The following is a 17,427-nucleotide window of genomic DNA, read 5'->3' as shown; positions in this document are numbered from 1 at the left end:
TGCTCCTCTTCCATTCCGTCGTCGTCGCACCACCCGAGCATAATCTCTTCAATGGGTGTTTTATTCTCTCCGTTTGTCGTGCCATTGCCAACCTCCAAAGCACTGCTATTGCTGTCGTCACAAGCAGCGCCGCCGTCCTCAACTATCCTTCCCTCTTACTCGATCTCTATTTCTGTCTTCTCTCATCCCTTAATGACGAAGCTGCAATTTCGCGTATTGATGTACATTCTTAAATTTGTTAGGATGAAAGTTGGAAAAAGTTTTGACGATTCCCTCATAATTCTCTTACATTTGTTTTTGGTGTAGATTTATTCTAGCCATGGTTGCATAACACTATTTGTTACTCGCTCCTATCATAATAGCTGTTGTGCAATTTCGACTAAAGAAGATTAGCTTAGTCTTGTCAATCCGGCACAACAAATTTTTATGGCTAATTTGAACTTTGTTAATTATACTATATTTGCATATTTCTCTTAGTTTCAGAGAGTATACAATTTCTGATATTTTCAACTACCATTAAGAGTTTGGATTTTAACTTTGTCAAGACCTAAGATTTGATTTATGGGTAGTTAGAGAGATAATTTAGACAAGAAAAGAGTACAAATTTTGAAGTTGAAAGTAAATGAGATGAATGTGAATGAACAAGTATTTACAAAAATTATATAATCACACATCTTGAAAAAATATGTAATTACAAAATAATCTTACTTTAGTTAAGATGTTAACTCTTATTGGATTAAATTATCTCAAACTAAAACTAAACATCCAATTAAAATGAGCCATGTCATAGAAAATAATCTACATGTTATTTTAGAGGGAATTAAGTAGAACTCACCTTTTTTTATTTATGGATTAAATAAAACTCTTTTAATAATTTTAACTATATTTATCTTAAATGGAGAGATTATTACTATACAAAAACTACTTTAAATTATTATTTATCTCTCTTTTTAGCCATACTTTTTTTATGTTTAAAATCACTTACCACCATATTTATAGCAGCCTAACTACACATCCAAATATTTTTTGCAACTAAATTCAACCAAGTTGGTCCAAACTCACTAAAAACCACTTTAATCATATCAGCGTATATACATGTGCGTTTCAATAACACAAAACATATCCTTCTTCGTCTTCGTCTTCATCTTCTCCTCCTCTTCCTCCTTTTTTTAAATTCGCGCACGTAGGTTCTTCGTCTTCCCTCCTTCTTCTTCTTCGCGCACATAGGTTCTTCTTCTGCTTCTCTTCTTCTCTTTCGTTATCGTTATCGCCAACAACACCAACATTTTGTTAACATCTTTATTTGTTCTGATTTTCATTGAGGCCATCATTAAATAATTTTGACTTATTTTTTAGTTTATTTCGGTTTATTTGTGAATTAATTTCGGTTCATTTGTGTGTTAATTGGGGTTCACTTGATGCTACTGATAAGTATTGACTAATTTTTTTATTCCTTAAGTAATTTCGGTTCATTTCTTAGTTTATTTGAGGTTCATTTGGATCCATAAATGCAGTGGCGGAGCCACGTTATGAGCAAGGGGGGCAATGCCCCCCCCCAAACTAATAAGGTGTATGTATAAGTTTTTAATTTTTTAGTTTAACCTCTTTTTAATTTTTAATTTTTCTTTTTTCTTAACTTATATTTTTCATGTTAGCCCCTCCCAAAATAATTTCTAGCTCCGCCCCTGATAAATGAATTCGATGTGTTTGTGTTAATTGAGGTTCACTTGATGCTACTGATAAGTATTGACTAAATTTTTTATTCTTTAAGTAATTTCGATTCATTTCTTAGTTTATTTGAGGTTCATTTGGATCCATAAATGAATTCGATGTGTTTGTGTTAATTGAGGTTCACTTGATGCTACTGATAAGTATTGACTAAATTTTTTTAGCAAAGAAGAATGAAATTGTTCATTATCATTTTATTGGATTGCATTAGATTCCACTCTATTCTATTTAATTAGTTCAGATTTGAACAATCAATAAAAAAAACTCAACCATCAATAAAAACACATCAAATTCATTTTTGGATCCAAATGAATCTCAATTAAACTAAGAAATGAATCGAAATTACTTAAGAAATAAAAATTTTTGTCAATACTTATTAGTAGTATCAAGTGAACCTCAATTAGCACACAATGAACTTAAATTAGTTCAGAGTTGAACAAATAGTCAAAAGGACTCAATCATTAATAAAAACACATTGAATTCATTTCTGAATCCAAATAAACCTCAATTAAACAAAGAAATAAACCGAAATTACTTAAGAAATAAAAAATTTGGTCAATACTTATCAGCAGCATTAAGTGAACCTCAATTAACACACAAATGAACCAAAATAAATTAAAAAATGAACCGAAATTATTTAATGATGACAGCAGAAAAAATCAAAACTAATAAAGATGTTTGTAAAATATTAGTGTTATTGGTGATGACGATAACAAAAAAAAAAGAACCTATGTACATGTATTTGGAAGAATAAGGAAGAGGAGTATAAGAAGAAGAAAGAAAGAAGAAGAATCTGTGTGCGCAAATTTAAAAAGAAAAAGACACGTAATTTAAAATTTTTTTATAATAATTTAGTTAAATTTAGTTAAATATTTTATTTAAATATAAAATTTTATTGTTAATCTAACTATTATTTTTATTAGATTCTTACTATTTAAGTGTTGATATTTATTTAAATAAATTAGTAAATTAATCACTAGATTATGTAATTCCCCAATCTAGTGGGATTTAGTCCCTCCATAGCCTCTAGAATTTTGTACTTTTGTTTTACAAAAGAATAGATGTGGAAAAAACAGAAGGAAAATCCAACCAATCGCGTATTTTTCTTACTTAATAATGTCCCAATTATCCAAAAAAACCATAACATAACCCTTCTTTTTCATTTCACCCAAAAAAGAAAATTCCCGAGTCACATTTTCCCGGAAAAATAAAATGAGATTTTCTCGCTCGATTTTCTTCTGATTTCAATTCACTGTATCTTTATAGGAAAAGAATTCCAATTTACGATGGCCGTTCTAATACACTACCCGGAAATGTCAATTGCCCCCCAAATTGTCAAAAACCCTAACCCTAATCTGAGCAAGCTCTACAGCTTCAGACCCTACACTAAGAAGGGTACTCTTAAGGCAATTGGGTCGAATCGTGAGCTGAAAATCTCTTGCAAAGTGAAGGAATTGGGCGTTTTGAATGTGGGTTTAGATCAGAATGTTAAGAAAAGTTCGAGACAGAGCAAAGAGGAGGAAGAGAAGCAGAATTACTATGTAAATTTGGGATACGCAATCCGAACCTTGAGGGAAGAATTCCCTGATTTGTTCTACAAGGAACTCAGCTTTGACATCTACAGGTACTTTTTTTTTTGGGAAAATTTTCATCAATTTTTGCATAATATTGTTGGGCATAGTAGGAGAGTGGCAAATTCGGTGCTTTCTATATTTTCATGAGTTTAAATTGGTTGCCTTATTTTTATTATTATTATTATTTTTTTAATTTTGGTCTATTGTTTTCAATATTGTAACGTAACATTTGAAGAAGGATTTGATTGATACAGTTATTATCTCAAAATCAAACATACAGGCTTATACACTAAGCTTTCTAAGGTTTAGGTTATATGATACTTGGTACTCTTGTATTTTGTAAAATGTAGGTGTAGGCATGAGTGCATGACCTAATATAAGGGCAGCTCATTGTAATTTGTCCCTCTTTTTTTTCTAAGTGTTTTGGTTGAGTTTTTTTCGTTTAGTTCAAGTGTCAAGTTAGAATAGTTATCTTTGGTATATAGTTGCTTTCATCTAAATTTTCTTTGTTTCCTGTTGAGCTAATCTTTTGTGACCTTCTACCAATTTATAATTGTAGTCTTATAGGTTTTGCTAATCTGTTCTTAATTAGTAGCTGCCAAACTTGTGGTTTTAGCTATTTATTTTAAAAAAAGAGTATTACATGGATTTATTGATAGTGAACCAAGTGAGGGGATTGGTTTTGGAAAAGCAAGAGGATTATGCTAAATGAATAAACTTGTTCTGTCATTGATAGTTTTGAACTGTTGGTAATTACAAGTTGAATAGCAGTTGAAAGTGTAATGTTACTTTACCCCCAAAAATGTGTAATGATGCATGCCCTTTGTAGCTATGCTTCTTTTTCCTTTTGCATATCGTTTTCCTGGTTATCAGAAACTACAGCACCAAGAATTGTGCTGACTTTATTTTTTAAGCTGAGATAGTTGTTTTGATAATTTACGCAATTATTTTCAGTTTGGTTTCTAACCATTTTCAAGATTCGTGTTCACAAATGTTTAAATCTTCTCTTTGGAACGCGGTTAGTCTTCTGTTATGTGATGTTAGGCTCAGTCATCTTCATGTGTAACTGCTCATATAACTGAGCATCTGCTTTTCTCTGCTATGCTAAAGCGACTAACTTTAAATATCTCTATATTTTACAGGGATGATATTGTATTCAAAGATCCGCTGAATACTTTCATGGGCATTGAGAATTACAAATCGATTTTCTGGGCGCTACGCTTTCATGGCAGGATTTTCTTCAAAGCTCTGTGGATCGACATAAGTACCGTGTGGCAGCCTGTTGAGGACATCATTATGGTTCGCTGGACAGTTCATGGGATCCCACGAGTCCCATGGGAGAGTCGAGGTAGGTTTGATGGAACCTCTGTGTACAAACTTGACAAACAAGGCAAGATATACGAGCACCGTGTCGACAACATTGCTTTGAATTCACCTCCCAAGTTTAAAGTTCTTAGTGTGGAAGAACTAATTCGATCTATTGGGTGTCCCTCAACCCCAAAACCAACTTACTTTGAAGTATCTTCAACTACTGAGAGAACATGATATTGCTCAAGTTCTTCAGAAAGTTTTGGTGTAAATTGTGCATATTATGGATAAATATATTGAATACATATAGCTGTGAGAAACTTGCCTTACATGGTTCTAGAATCTATTAGCACAAGTATATAATAGCCTATCTATATCACTATATATAGGGTTCTCTTTGCTATTGTGAATAGTTGAGCTTGTAAAGCATTGAATATATGATGTGTAATTCAATGAAATAGTTACATGATTGGCTAAGGATATTAGGATATAAATTAACAAAAATGAAAAAAAGATTGAGAAATTTAAGAATATATGGATACAAATTAGCTTATAATCCATATGTCAAAGGAATATAAGTCGCTTTTGATAAATGTACATGTATTAAAAAATCATTACCATATTAGATACTTAATCTTGTTTGTCTAAGAATCAAGTAGGCAAAGAAAAGGTAAAAAGAAAAAGACTTTACTTGAGCTGCTACTAGCTAAGTGTGATTGTGTGAACATGGATTTTATAACATCATAAAAAGCCAACAAAACAAACTCACCAACCAAATGTGCAATGATTATGGTCTGAAAGAAAAGTGTATCCCACTATTCTCACCAACTCCACTAATCCTTATCCTTTAATGATACAACTATATACATATACATGTATATAGTGAGATCTCTCCCCTTTCAATTCATATGAAATATTAGTTCACATATTGAGCATAGTTCATCTAGTGAGAATCACTTTGCAATGCTGAAGCTTTTTGATTCATCTCTGAGGCTCTTTGTGGTTCCTCTGTCTGTGGCAACCATATGGATTACTGTGACTAACAAGGAGGATAATAGCAGCTATGGAATGTTGAAGTATAGCAATCTCTCAGGTCTCAAGTAAGAAAAAAAATTCTTTTTTATCTTCTATTACTATTTTGTTTTCCAGAAAAACAAAAAAAATTCTCTGACTTAAATGTTTTATATAATTTAAAATGTTAAAATGTTAATAATTTAAGTCATGTCAAGAATTCAAATTCTGCTATTATAAATAAAACAATTGAGTTGAAAAGATCGTCTCTATAATGAATTTAATTCGAATTAGTCGGCTAGTAGGTTACATATAAGAAACAAAAAAAAAGTTGGAAATAATTTTTTTTCTTTTTTTAAATTATTCCAATAAAACACATTCAAATGAACTCTTAATTTGTTGTTGACAGGTATATGGTTTTCATCAGTGCCCTTTGTGCTGGTTATGCTCTTGTTGCTGTAGCATGCTCTTGGGTCAAATATGCAGTATCTAAAGCATGGATTTTCTTTATCTCTGATCAGGTTTGATGCTTAAGGCTTATAACTTATTACCATATATATGCACACATTTCCACTTGCATAAGTTAGACTGTTTAGGTTTCTTTTGGTATTAGAAATTTTATTTTTATAAATTAAAAATTTTTATTATATATTATTAGATAAACACTTAAAATGATCTCTATATTTTTGTTTCGGACGAATTAGCTTTTAATAAGAAAATTAATGAATAAATTAGTCATTGATCTTTTAATATATTATACAAATTATACCCAAGTAAAATGAGTATACAAATTAGAGGTATATTCTGTATAATTTTTTTACTTGGTGCTACTAATTATAGTTTCAACCTTTTAAAATTGGTTCATGAGCTGATTATTCTATATAATTGATTTTCTATTTTACAGATTTTAGCTTATTTAGTTGTCACATCAGTTGCTGCAGTAATGGAGATATATTACCTAGCTTATAATGGAGCTAAAGAAGATTCATGGAGTGAAGCTTGCAGTTCCTATGGCAAGTTCTGCAATAGAGTGAAGTTGGCTTTGATTCTACACTTTTTTACCTTTGGCTGCTTCTTGGTTTTGGCAGTGATTTCAGCTTTTAGAGCATTTAGTTTATTTGATCCTCCTCTTCTGAATTCTCAAGAGGTGGAACAAGTTAGAGGCTAATTGATTAGGATTTCAAATGCTGGTTTTGTTGTGAATTTCTTTCATTTCAAAATATGTCATTTTGGAATTATAATACAATAAACGATTAAGAGCTTAGAATCATAATCTTGATGCAATCACCTTACTAATCCTCCTTAAACTTTTTGTTTTTGGTCAAATCCTACTTACACTTTTTGTGTATATAAGAAAAAAAAACCATTAGATGTTTTCCTTCTCTAATTGATAATGCTACTTTTCTAATTTTCTTTTTCAACGAGAACAAAGATTAATTGGGAAACAATTACACTGTCTATACATCAAAATCGATATAAAAATATGATTATTATTAAGTAATTTTATATTTAAATTATTTTTTAATTAACAACAATTATTATTAAGTAATTGTACATTCAAAATATTTTTTTAATTAACAAAAAGTATAATACATTAAAAACTTACATACAGTTGTCTAGTTGTCTTCATGTGAAGTTACTAGTTGAGATCGTTAGATAATAGTTTAGTCAAACATATCAAATCATCTAACAATTCTCAACGAGCAACTTTCACATGAAAATAACTAAATGTGAGTTTTTTCCATCGGTTATTAATAAAATAATGATGTCAAAGAGTACATGCATAAAGGAATTAACAACCAATTTGAGTTAATCGAGTGATTAGTTCATTTGTTGGTTTAAATAAGTGTCAATGTTTGAATTCTGTCTTGTGTGCATAGCAATCGATTGACTAATAATAAATCCTTAAATAGAATTTAAATTCACGATAAATTAGTCCTTATCTTTTTATTATGTTGTCTACGGTATACCCTAATTAAATAAGTTAAAGACTAGTTCGCCGTGAATCTGAACTCCAAATTAGTGCTTCTCCTAATCCCCTAGGGGTGTCAAAAATCCCCAAGAGGCGGGGATCCCCGCGGGGGTCGCCCCGAATGGGCCCCGTTGGTGGAAAATTTTTTCCGTGGGGATGGGGATGGGGAGCAAAATTCCCCCAGGCGCAGGGACCCAAGCGGGGATCCCCGCCCCATCCCCGATAATTTCCCGAATATTTAAAATTTCTTAAATAACCTTACTTTTATTTCTAACATAGGTGGGTTTTTTAGTAATTTTACCAATTAAAAAAACCCTAACCCTATTATTCAGTCTTCTCTACTCACTGTGTTGTATAATTTTGATTTTCTCTCCTTTTATGTATCTAAAGCAATTAGACATATAGGGTTTATAATTTTGAAATAGTTAGGGTTTGATTTTGTAATAGTTGCTTGATTTTCTCTCCTTCTATGTATCTAAAGCAATTATGATTTTTCTTGCTGAGTATGGTGACCATCAAAGAATACTTAATGTTAAAGACTATATCTTATTGCTTTTTTTTAGAATGGAAGTTGTATTTTAAGATTTTATTTTATGGATTATAATTTGTTATGTTGTATTTCTGGACTTATAATCTTGGATAAGATATGTTTGTGTGTTTATAATAGTATTTTGTAGTTTGTTTTTTATTTTTTTGATATTTTTTACTATAATTTTCATATGAATGTTAAATATAAGGGGATGGGGAATGGGGCCCTGCGGAAAATATGGGGAACGCGGAAAATGGGGATGGGGACAATTATCCCCTCATGGTGGGGATCAGGGCGGAGATGGGAATTAATTCTGGGGGCAGGGACGGGAGCAGGGAGGCATCCCTTGCCCCCGCCCCGCTCCGCCCCATTGACATCCTATAATCCCCTCTTTGATTGAGAGATAGCATGAGAAATAAAAAATTATTTCTAAAACAAATCAGACAAAAAGTTAATTGAAATTAATGGGCTAAATAACGGGCCAGGCAGGCCCAACTCCAAAAACAGAATCTTATAACTGAAAAATGAATGATCCTCTTACTTCCTCTGTTTGGTGGTAGCTGCAACCTACGACCATGTCCGCTAACTCTATTTCCTCTTGCTCCTCTCTCCGATTCCTCACAACTCGAACAATCCCCAAAACCCCATTTCTCAAAACCCCATCTTTCATCCAAATACCCAGAAAAAACAACGACCACACCTTCTTCTCATTCAGACCCATAACCTTCCAGAAGCTTCCAACAACACCATCATCATCATCATCAACAACACCGTCACCATCAACTACCGAAGAAAATTCCCTTCAACCCATTGAAGAGCTTCCCCCAAAGCTTCAAGAAATTGTGAAGCTCTTCCAATCCGTTGAGGAACCAAAAGCCAAGTACGAGCAGCTACTCTTCTATGGCAAGAGCCTCAAACCCCTCGAACAGCAATTCAAAACCAACGACAACAAGGTCCAAGGTTGTGTCTCCCAGGTTTGGGTCCGAGCCTACCTCGACCCTCAACAAAACAACAACGTTGTTGTCTACGAAGCTGACTCTGACTCGCTCCTCACAAAGGGTCTCGCCGCTTTGCTTGTAACCGGGTTCTCGGGTCGACCCGTTAGCGAGATTGTTCGAGTCAAACCCGATTTTGTTCACCTTCTTGGGTTACAGCAGAGTTTGACACCTTCGAGGAATAATGGGTTCTTGAATATGCTCAAGTTGATGCAGAAGAAAGCACTGATGCTCTTTGTTGAAGCTGAAAAGGGTGCTTCTGAATTGGGTTCAAGTTCAAGTTCGAGTTTGGAAGTTAAAGATGGTAACTTTGTTGAGAATTCAAAGGGTTCTGGGGCTGGTGGTGAATCAGTGTCACAAAGTTCAGGTGAAAAAGGTGCTGAATTCACCTCAAGTTCTGAGGTCAAAGGTGGAAGCTTTGTTGAGAATTCAAGTGGTGGTGAATTGAGTGGTAGGGGGAGGAGGATAAAGGAGAAGCTTGAGAAGGAGCTTGATCCTGTTGAATTGGAAGTTGAAGATGTTTCATATCAGCATGCTGGGCATGCTGGTGTTAGAGGGAGTGGTGATGGAGAAACACATTTCAATCTTAGGGTTGTGTCTAAGGAGTTTGAAGGGAAGAGTTTGGTTAAGAGGCACAGGCTTATCTATAAGCTCTTGGATGATGAGTTGCAGTCTGGGCTTCATGCATTGTCCATTGTAGCAAAGACACCTTCTGAAGTCAATGAAGGATAAGAGGTTAACATATCTTTCTCCTTATTTTTGTCCTTGTTGTGTTATGCTTAAGGATGCTCTTGTTAGAATCCTTGTTTTGGTTTGATACATTGTATGTTGTGTCATTTTACATTGATTGATACACTTAATTAGCTGATGGATTTTTCAGTGGTTCACTGGTGTATGTAAATTATAAAATTCCAATAATAAACACCCGGAGTTTTTGCACCGAGGATTTGATTCTGAGGATATAGCAATTTTCTTGTTTAGAAGCAAGAGTATGTTGTTGCATAGAATACAGGCCCAAACTTAGAATCTGGTCCCATTGTTAATGTTTAGAGAGAAAAGAGTGAAGCACAAGTGAAGACTTTACTATGTTAGGTTCCAAATTTTAATGCTTACAGGTTGATATTTGCTTCTTTGTTTTAGATTTGGGTGATTTTATTTTATTTATTTATTGGGATCATTTCCCATTTGGAACATTAGTTCAGATTTTAGAACCTGCACGGATTGACATTTGCTATCGTGTTTTGTGTTGTGTTGAAGCTTGTTGGATATAACTAACATGAACAAATGAATAAGAGTAGAAGTTAAGAATAGCTAAAATTTCAAGCATGCAGAAAGTGCAAGAGAAATAAGATTTAGTGCATACTAATTTGAATCCTTATATGGAAATGCCTCAATGATTAGGAATTGAAATATATTCAACATTGACTATTATGTAATTGACATATATCATATTGAACAGTCATTTCTGTGTTTAGAAAAGAAAAAAAAAAGGTAAGTTGGTCTCGATTTATTGTAGCATTAGAGCAGACCACTCTACAAATGACTTTTCCGTATATACTAATCCAGAATAAGAATGTTGAGAACCACAAAGAAAGAAGGTAAATATCGTGGTGCAAAGATCACCGGAATGGCCTTGGAGGCTTCTCTAACACGGCAGAAAAGAACATCTCCCGATCATCCTTGTCCAGCTTTGGAACAACCACCCATTTATGCTTCTTATATCGCAGCATTTCGAATGCCTGCAAGTAATCATACAAATCTTCCTTTAAGCAGAAAAAGCTATCAATCCAAAGCAACCCCCCTGGCCTCAAAACTCTATCCCAATCATACAATATAAAGTCCAAGAGCACAAAATCAATCCAACCATCTAGAAACCTTGTTGTGTGGATCAAATCTAAGGTGTTGTCGAAAAATGGAAGCCTTTGATTTATAGTCAAGTATAGAGGAACAAGTCCTCTAAGAGCTATCATTTCACTGAAGGGTGCCCCAAAGTTGATAGTTACTGAAACTATAGTCACATTAAATTCCCTCATCCTAGCTGCAAAAGTACCTGTTCCAACACTGAAATCCAACCCTATTCTGATCTCTCCTGGCTTGATTCCTAGAACATCGGTTATGAGGAAATCGGATGTCTGATTTGAATCACCATCCAATCTTACCCATCTCGGCATCTCATGATGGGTGAGATTGAAGCAGTTTGAACACTTGAAGAATCCTTTACTGGTGGTGGTTGTGTTTGCGAGACATTTAAAGTTCTTGCATCTGTATTGACTCCATCTGACATTTCTATCGTCCGGGAGTTTCCACATGGACTCGTTAATGGGGAACGGTTGGCTGTACAGCTTAGGGGCTCTTGAGAAGCACCTTCTCCTTGGCAGAGGATCGCAGCCGTGAACCATAAGCCGTTGAGCTAGTTTCCAGTCATCATTGCAGATTTCGCCAACATCATAATCCATGTACTCCTCTAGTTCTTCCTTTATGGCAAAGCAAGCGTGTCCTATGCTGGTGAAGGTTGCATTTGCCCCCATGAAATTCTGTTTTCCTAATCTGTTAGGCTTGATCTTGACGTACTTGCGAATCTCCTCTCGCAGAAAGTAATCTGCAGGTTCATCATCGGATCGTTTCTTTTCTTTAAACAGAGGATGAACATCGAAATTACTGGTTCGCCGATTTTTCCCTTCATCGTGAGAAGCCACTGCCGACTCAAGAAGTCCTAGTACATCAGCAAGAAAGGCTCCTTGTTTGAATACAGATGCTGAAGTAGTTGGATCCAGCTCTGTTGTTCTCAGATTTTCAAGCTCCTCTTGAATTTTCTGAATTACGGTTCGCACAGTTTCAATCACTTCATTTTGGTTCCCGGAGTTGAAACTGGAGTAGAAAGATTCATTGCCGAGAAATGACTTCAAGGAGAAGAACTTGGACATGGCAGCACCAGAAAGGAGAAGAGCAACAGCCCCCGCGACAAAGATTAGAAAGTAAACCCGTCTCCATGTTTTCAACTTTGTTGTGTTAACATTCTGCTTTGTCATTGCAGGATCTTCAGGACTTAGAATCCTTAAAGATTTCATGTATCCTTAAATGTGAAAGTAATGACATATGTTTCAAATTATGAAATGATTCAGCATTTGCACTTCAAAGAGGATATACTCATGAAGCCATAGCAGCAAGACTGAAATTGAGGAAAGAACAAGAAAATGGATCATGGCATGGATTAAGATACTATCAGTGAAGATATAGTGTTATAGCATCAATTTGGTAAACCAGAATCAGAAGCATGGAGTAGAGGGGTGTTGAATTTGGATTCAATATTCCTAAGAATGCTAATAAAGGGTACTTATCTAGCTGATATTGCAAGCATTCCAAGGATTGCTTGACAAATACTTTGTTTCAATAAGCAAAAAAGGTGAATTGTCAAAGCATGAAACTATATCCTCTATTATTATTTTGGACAATACAAGTAAACAATATGAGTTAAGTATTTCACGGATCTAGAGAATTTCTGGTAGCAAGAAACTAGAAAATAATGCAGCTGAGGGTGGAAACAACTAGTGCCACAAGGCTTTGCATCAAGGCATATGCACATGTTCAAAATTTCAACTTTCTTATATATTATAAATTAATCAATCCCATTGTGTGTATACTTTTTATAGTAGATAACATTTTGACTGAGTTAATACTCAATTTGACCCTTAAAATTTGAGGTCGGAATTAAATTAATCTCTAAAGTTACAATTGACTCAATTCGGTCTTCAAAATTCTCTGAGTTGATTTTCGTACATGGCGTGTTGATTTTGCACGATAACTTGCTAAGATTTAGACTTCTAATTTAGATTCCATGTGGCTAAGTCCCCAACATCCTTATGAAGACGATAATAACAAGTTCAATTTAAAAATTTTGTGGTTCTAAAAGTAACAATTAAATTTTTAGAGTTCTAATAAATCTTGAGTATTAACTTGCATTTTGACATCAATATTTTCTTAACGACTAACATATTCTTTTTGTTTTGTTCATTAAAAATAATTTAAATACATAATTAATTAATAACAATTATATTTTTATATCAATATAAGTATTTTTGGTGCATGAATAGTATTATTATAAATCAATTAATATATGTCTACTGGTTTAAGAAAGTGCTACAGCCACATGCACAGCTAAATTTGTGAATGCTGACAAAAGTGAAGATGAGGCATGGCTAAAATATATATAATTTCAGCACTTGTGCATGTTTGCGTGAAAATAGAGGATTATTGAGCTACACTCCATTTGATTGTTGATATTAGAATATTTCATTCAACCCCTTAAATTAAGGATAATAGAACTTGGTACAAACTAAGTGTTATTTAGACCATACTAATATAAATATTTCCTTCAAAACATACTCGTGAAGGTGAATGAGAAATAGTTTGGTTTCTAAAAGATATATATGATGTTGACTTACTTTATAGACAATTGCATGTTCCAATTATTTAATTTAGTCCATAAAAGTATAAAGTAAAATAAAAACACATAATGCTGCTTTGGATCTTAAAAATTTATGCGGTATATATTTGGTCCTTTATTTTGTATCAAATCATTAAAGTGATATCATAAGTTGTCCTCTTATTTTTATGAGAAGTTAATCTATTTTTATTATCTTATTCTAATTTTGCAATAAAAAATTGTAAGGTGGCATCTTTTAATTATGAGTGTTCATGAATCGAGTGAAACCAGATTTGATGTGACATAGACTTGACCGAAATATATACCAGGTCTATTCGTTAGATTCGAACTCGGCCCTAGATCTGATAAAAAACATACACATTTTTGGGCCACGATTTTACGAAAAAAAAAAAATCGGATAAAAATTGGGCCATTAAAATTACCTTCTTGTAAGCGAGCATGTAAAAATATCCAAATTTCTAAGACTCCAACCATTATCTGACATGATAAAATTCACTTAGAAAAATATAACAAGAACCAACCATTCTCTAAAATTAAAACATAACCACAATCAATACTAATATTGTCTAATAACACCAAATATTTAAATCAATACAAATAACACAATACTATGCATTAGTCTAGTTAGTCTTATGCATTTTAAACATAAAACATTAACTTATAGTCTTGTAAGGACTAATAACACAAAGAATAACCATCATCTATCACTAATAACACAAAATATTAATTGTGTATGATGATAGGTCACCGCGTCGAGTTCGAATGACCCGAGTTATGTCCCGGACTCGACCCAAAATAATGACTGAGTCTATTTTTGAGACCTTTATCCGATCATAAATCCGATGAAATCAGAGCAAATTAGCCCCTAAAATATTCAATACCGGACCAAATCTTGAGACTGAGCCGAACATGCACACTCCTACTCCTAATTATATTTAAATCAGAAATATTGTCCGCCTTTTTTTTCCAATTGTAAATTATAGGCTTCATAATATAATCTTTCGTGCAATTTTATCTCCTCGATCTCCCTCTGCTCCACTGCGATCAATTTCTCATCTAACTTGTTTAAAAGGCTAAGAATTAGAATTTATTTAAAAGTTTTTTTTGAAATAATTAAAAATTATAGAATTAAATTTTAAATAAAAATAAATTCTTCCCTTGAAAGAAAATAAAATTCTTCTCTGATGTTAAATATCTCGCTATTTCAGAACTCTATTTCTCTTCAAACAATCCTTACCATCGTTCTCCACTTCCATCATCATAGAAATCTCACTCGCTATTTCAGGACTCTGTTTCTCTCCAAGTTATCCTCACCATCGTTCTCCACTTCCATCGTCACAGAAATTCCCTACTCTACCACCAATGGAGTCGCTTCACCCGCTGCACTTTGCCTTGACGACCGCCTTACCACTGTGTTCCTTTAGTTTTGTGTGAGTAATTATATGTTCCAGTGTACTTTTAGTTTGATCCTAATATGATTAGAGAGTGGATTTGTTCATAATTGTGTGCTTCTATGCAAGTTAGAGATTGATGATGACATGCTTTTCTTTTTTTTTTTTCTACATATTATATGTTTGATGAATTCCTTTATATTATAATTTTTTTCTATTTTCTTTAGCATTACTTCCTTGCACATTACATGTTTAACGAATTGCTTTACATTATGAATTATTATGTTTTACTTTAGTGTTTGATATTGGAGCTTATTGGTTTAACTGTTCAACTTATTGCAGTGATTGGTGAATTGCTTTATTTTTTTTCCTTGCACTTTACATGTTTGATGAATTGCTAAGCCTAAACTTAATTCTTCTTCCTTGGATATAACTACTCTATTTTCTTTAGCATTACTTCCTTGCACATTACATGTTTGATGAATTGCTTTACATTATGAATTATTATGTTTTCCTTTAGTGTTTGATATATTGGAGTTTATTGGTTCAACTGTTCAACTTATTACAGTGATTGGTGAATTGCTTTACTTTGTTTTCCTTGCACATTCCATGTTTGATGAATTGCTTTATATTATGAATTATTATGTTTTCCTTTAGTGTTTGATATTGGAGCTTATTGATTCAACTGTTCAACTTATTGGAGTGATTGGTGAATTGCTTTACTTTCTTTTTCTTGCACATTACATGTTTGATGAATTGCTAAGCCTAAACTTAATTCTTCTTCATTGGATATAACTACTTACAGACAAATTAACCAGTTATAGTTAATCCGATCTCTTATATATGATCAGTTTCAGGCACATGAGAACCGAGATACAATGAAAAAGTGAAGTGACATTGTAAGTTCCCACTCCTTCTTGGAAAATGATAATAAATTCTATTTGATCTTCTTTAATCAATAGTGACTATTTATATCTCCTTTGTGTTATGAATTATTATTTTTTTCTTTAGTATTTGGTATTAGGGCTTATTAATTTATCTTATTTTAATTCTTTTGCAGTTATTATTAGAAGGAAAAAAAAGAATTCTACTAAATATTAGTGCAAAAAGACTAGATTAAGAAGAAAATAAATGTTACTACTAAAAAGAGGACAACAAAAAAGAACTAATGACTCTCAATTGATGAAAGGAATATGAAAAACTTAGGAAAAAGAAAAGTGTTAGCTGATATGAGTAATAGAGTCAAAAAAGAAAAAGGTTTTTATCGGTATTGGTGAGAACTTAAGAAAAAACTGCAAGGATAGAGAGTTTGTTGCAAATACTTCATACCTACCAGCACCTATGTTGATTGATGAGCTTGAAAGACTAGATTTTACACAAACATTTTTTAATCCAAATGCATTTCAATGTGGAGTCTCTGCTGGTCAAGTTTATTCAAATACAAAGAAATTTAGGGCACATCCAAGTTGTCATTTATCTTCTGGACGACATGTGATCAATGGGATTAAGTTATTTTCTCAAGATTCTCAATTTGATATTTTAGAAGATGGATTAATTTCTATTAGAGTTGATTATGATTTTAACTATGATGATATTTCTCGTGAGTTTGCTATGATAAATCATAAATTTTTTATGCTATTAGCACTGTTAACCATTCTTTGAGTTAGTTTAGTGTTTAAGTTTTCTATTTTATATGTAAACAGCTTCTCAAAAATTTTACTGAGTGTTAGTTTATATGAAAGTAACACCGATTTTCAAAAAGGTACTATTATGCTATGTTTTTATTATATTGTTCCACATATATTTATATATCCATTCCATTTGTATTTATTTAATCAATTGCTTTTACATATGTTTTATTTTAAAGTTAATTTTTGTGATGTTCAAACTTGATATTGAATTATTGATAATTTGATATAGTATTTGTTTAAAATTGTTCTGATTGAGTAATTAGTTAGAATTTGTGTAGCTGAATTTGCTATTGAATTTGCAAGTAAAATTGGTATTTTCTTAGGCAGATTAAGTCCAGCAAGTTAAGGAATAATCTGCGGTGGATCTGGCTTCTTTCTCAGGTTTGTTGTTGTCCAATGAAAAGTTGTATACACAAGACATGGTTCAATCTACTGATACTTGCTTAAGCGAACAAGTAAGCAAACTCCTCAACCAATCTAAGTTGGTTCTTCAAATAGTTAGTTAGTGATACCTGATACTATAACAATTATTGGTTAAGATATAATAAGGGACAATGTTAATAATATCACTAACTAACTATATATGTAATCACAAACTGTAAATTTACTGAGATTGTGGTATTCATTATGATTTATAGGTTGGGAGTTATCTAATGGGATACATTCACTATATGCAAATAGCCACCCACTTATGGTTGAGAATACTTAAAGAAACTAAAGAGAATGACAAGCACCATGTCTAAGGTGAATGCTTTTGCTGACAGAATAGTGAGTCTGCTGAAGC

The 17,427-nt window shown here is 32.9% G+C and overlaps 4 protein-coding genes and 1 long non-coding RNA gene across 5 annotated transcripts; 4 read left to right on the top strand and 1 right to left on the bottom strand.

Annotated features, from left to right (window-relative positions):
* LOC107622541 lies at window positions 2,850-5,087 on the top strand. The gene is made up of 2 exons (XM_016324477.2): window positions 2,850-3,352; window positions 4,445-5,087. Exons 1-2 carry the CDS (start codon window positions 3,015-3,017, stop codon window positions 4,845-4,847), a joined length of 741 nt encoding a protein of 246 aa, XP_016179963.1. The 5' UTR covers window positions 2,850-3,014; the 3' UTR covers window positions 4,848-5,087.
* Window positions 5,343-6,905, top strand: LOC107622530 (CASP-like protein 2D1). Its single transcript, XM_016324465.2, has 3 exons — window positions 5,343-5,710; window positions 6,031-6,142; window positions 6,526-6,905. The coding sequence occupies exons 1-3, from the start codon at window positions 5,574-5,576 to the stop codon at window positions 6,787-6,789; spliced, it is 513 nt and encodes a 170-aa protein (XP_016179951.1). The 5' UTR covers window positions 5,343-5,573; the 3' UTR covers window positions 6,790-6,905.
* LOC107622484 (sufE-like protein 1, chloroplastic/mitochondrial) lies at window positions 8,648-10,821 on the top strand. Its single transcript, XM_016324403.2, has 2 exons — window positions 8,648-9,852; window positions 10,684-10,821. The coding sequence occupies exon 1, from the start codon at window positions 8,698-8,700 to the stop codon at window positions 9,847-9,849; it is 1,152 nt and encodes a 383-aa protein (XP_016179889.1). The 5' UTR covers window positions 8,648-8,697; the 3' UTR covers window positions 9,850-9,852; window positions 10,684-10,821.
* Window positions 10,112-12,810, bottom strand: LOC107622478. Its single transcript, XM_016324390.2, has one exon. The coding sequence runs from the start codon at window positions 12,183-12,185 to the stop codon at window positions 10,737-10,739; it is 1,449 nt and encodes a 482-aa protein (XP_016179876.1). The 5' UTR covers window positions 12,186-12,810; the 3' UTR covers window positions 10,112-10,736.
* On the top strand, window positions 14,744-17,421 carry LOC107622524. The gene is made up of 4 exons (XR_001616228.2): window positions 14,744-14,991; window positions 15,804-15,851; window positions 16,977-17,098; window positions 17,282-17,421. It is a non-coding gene; the product is annotated as an uncharacterized LOC107622524 (long non-coding RNA).

The sequence above is a fragment of the Arachis ipaensis genome, chromosome B02 (genome assembly GCF_000816755.2).
Source record: "Arachis ipaensis cultivar K30076 chromosome B02, Araip1.1, whole genome shotgun sequence".
In the NCBI taxonomy this organism is placed as follows: domain Eukaryota; kingdom Viridiplantae; phylum Streptophyta; class Magnoliopsida; order Fabales; family Fabaceae; genus Arachis; species Arachis ipaensis.
This window is presented reverse-complemented; position numbering and strand designations above follow the sequence as displayed.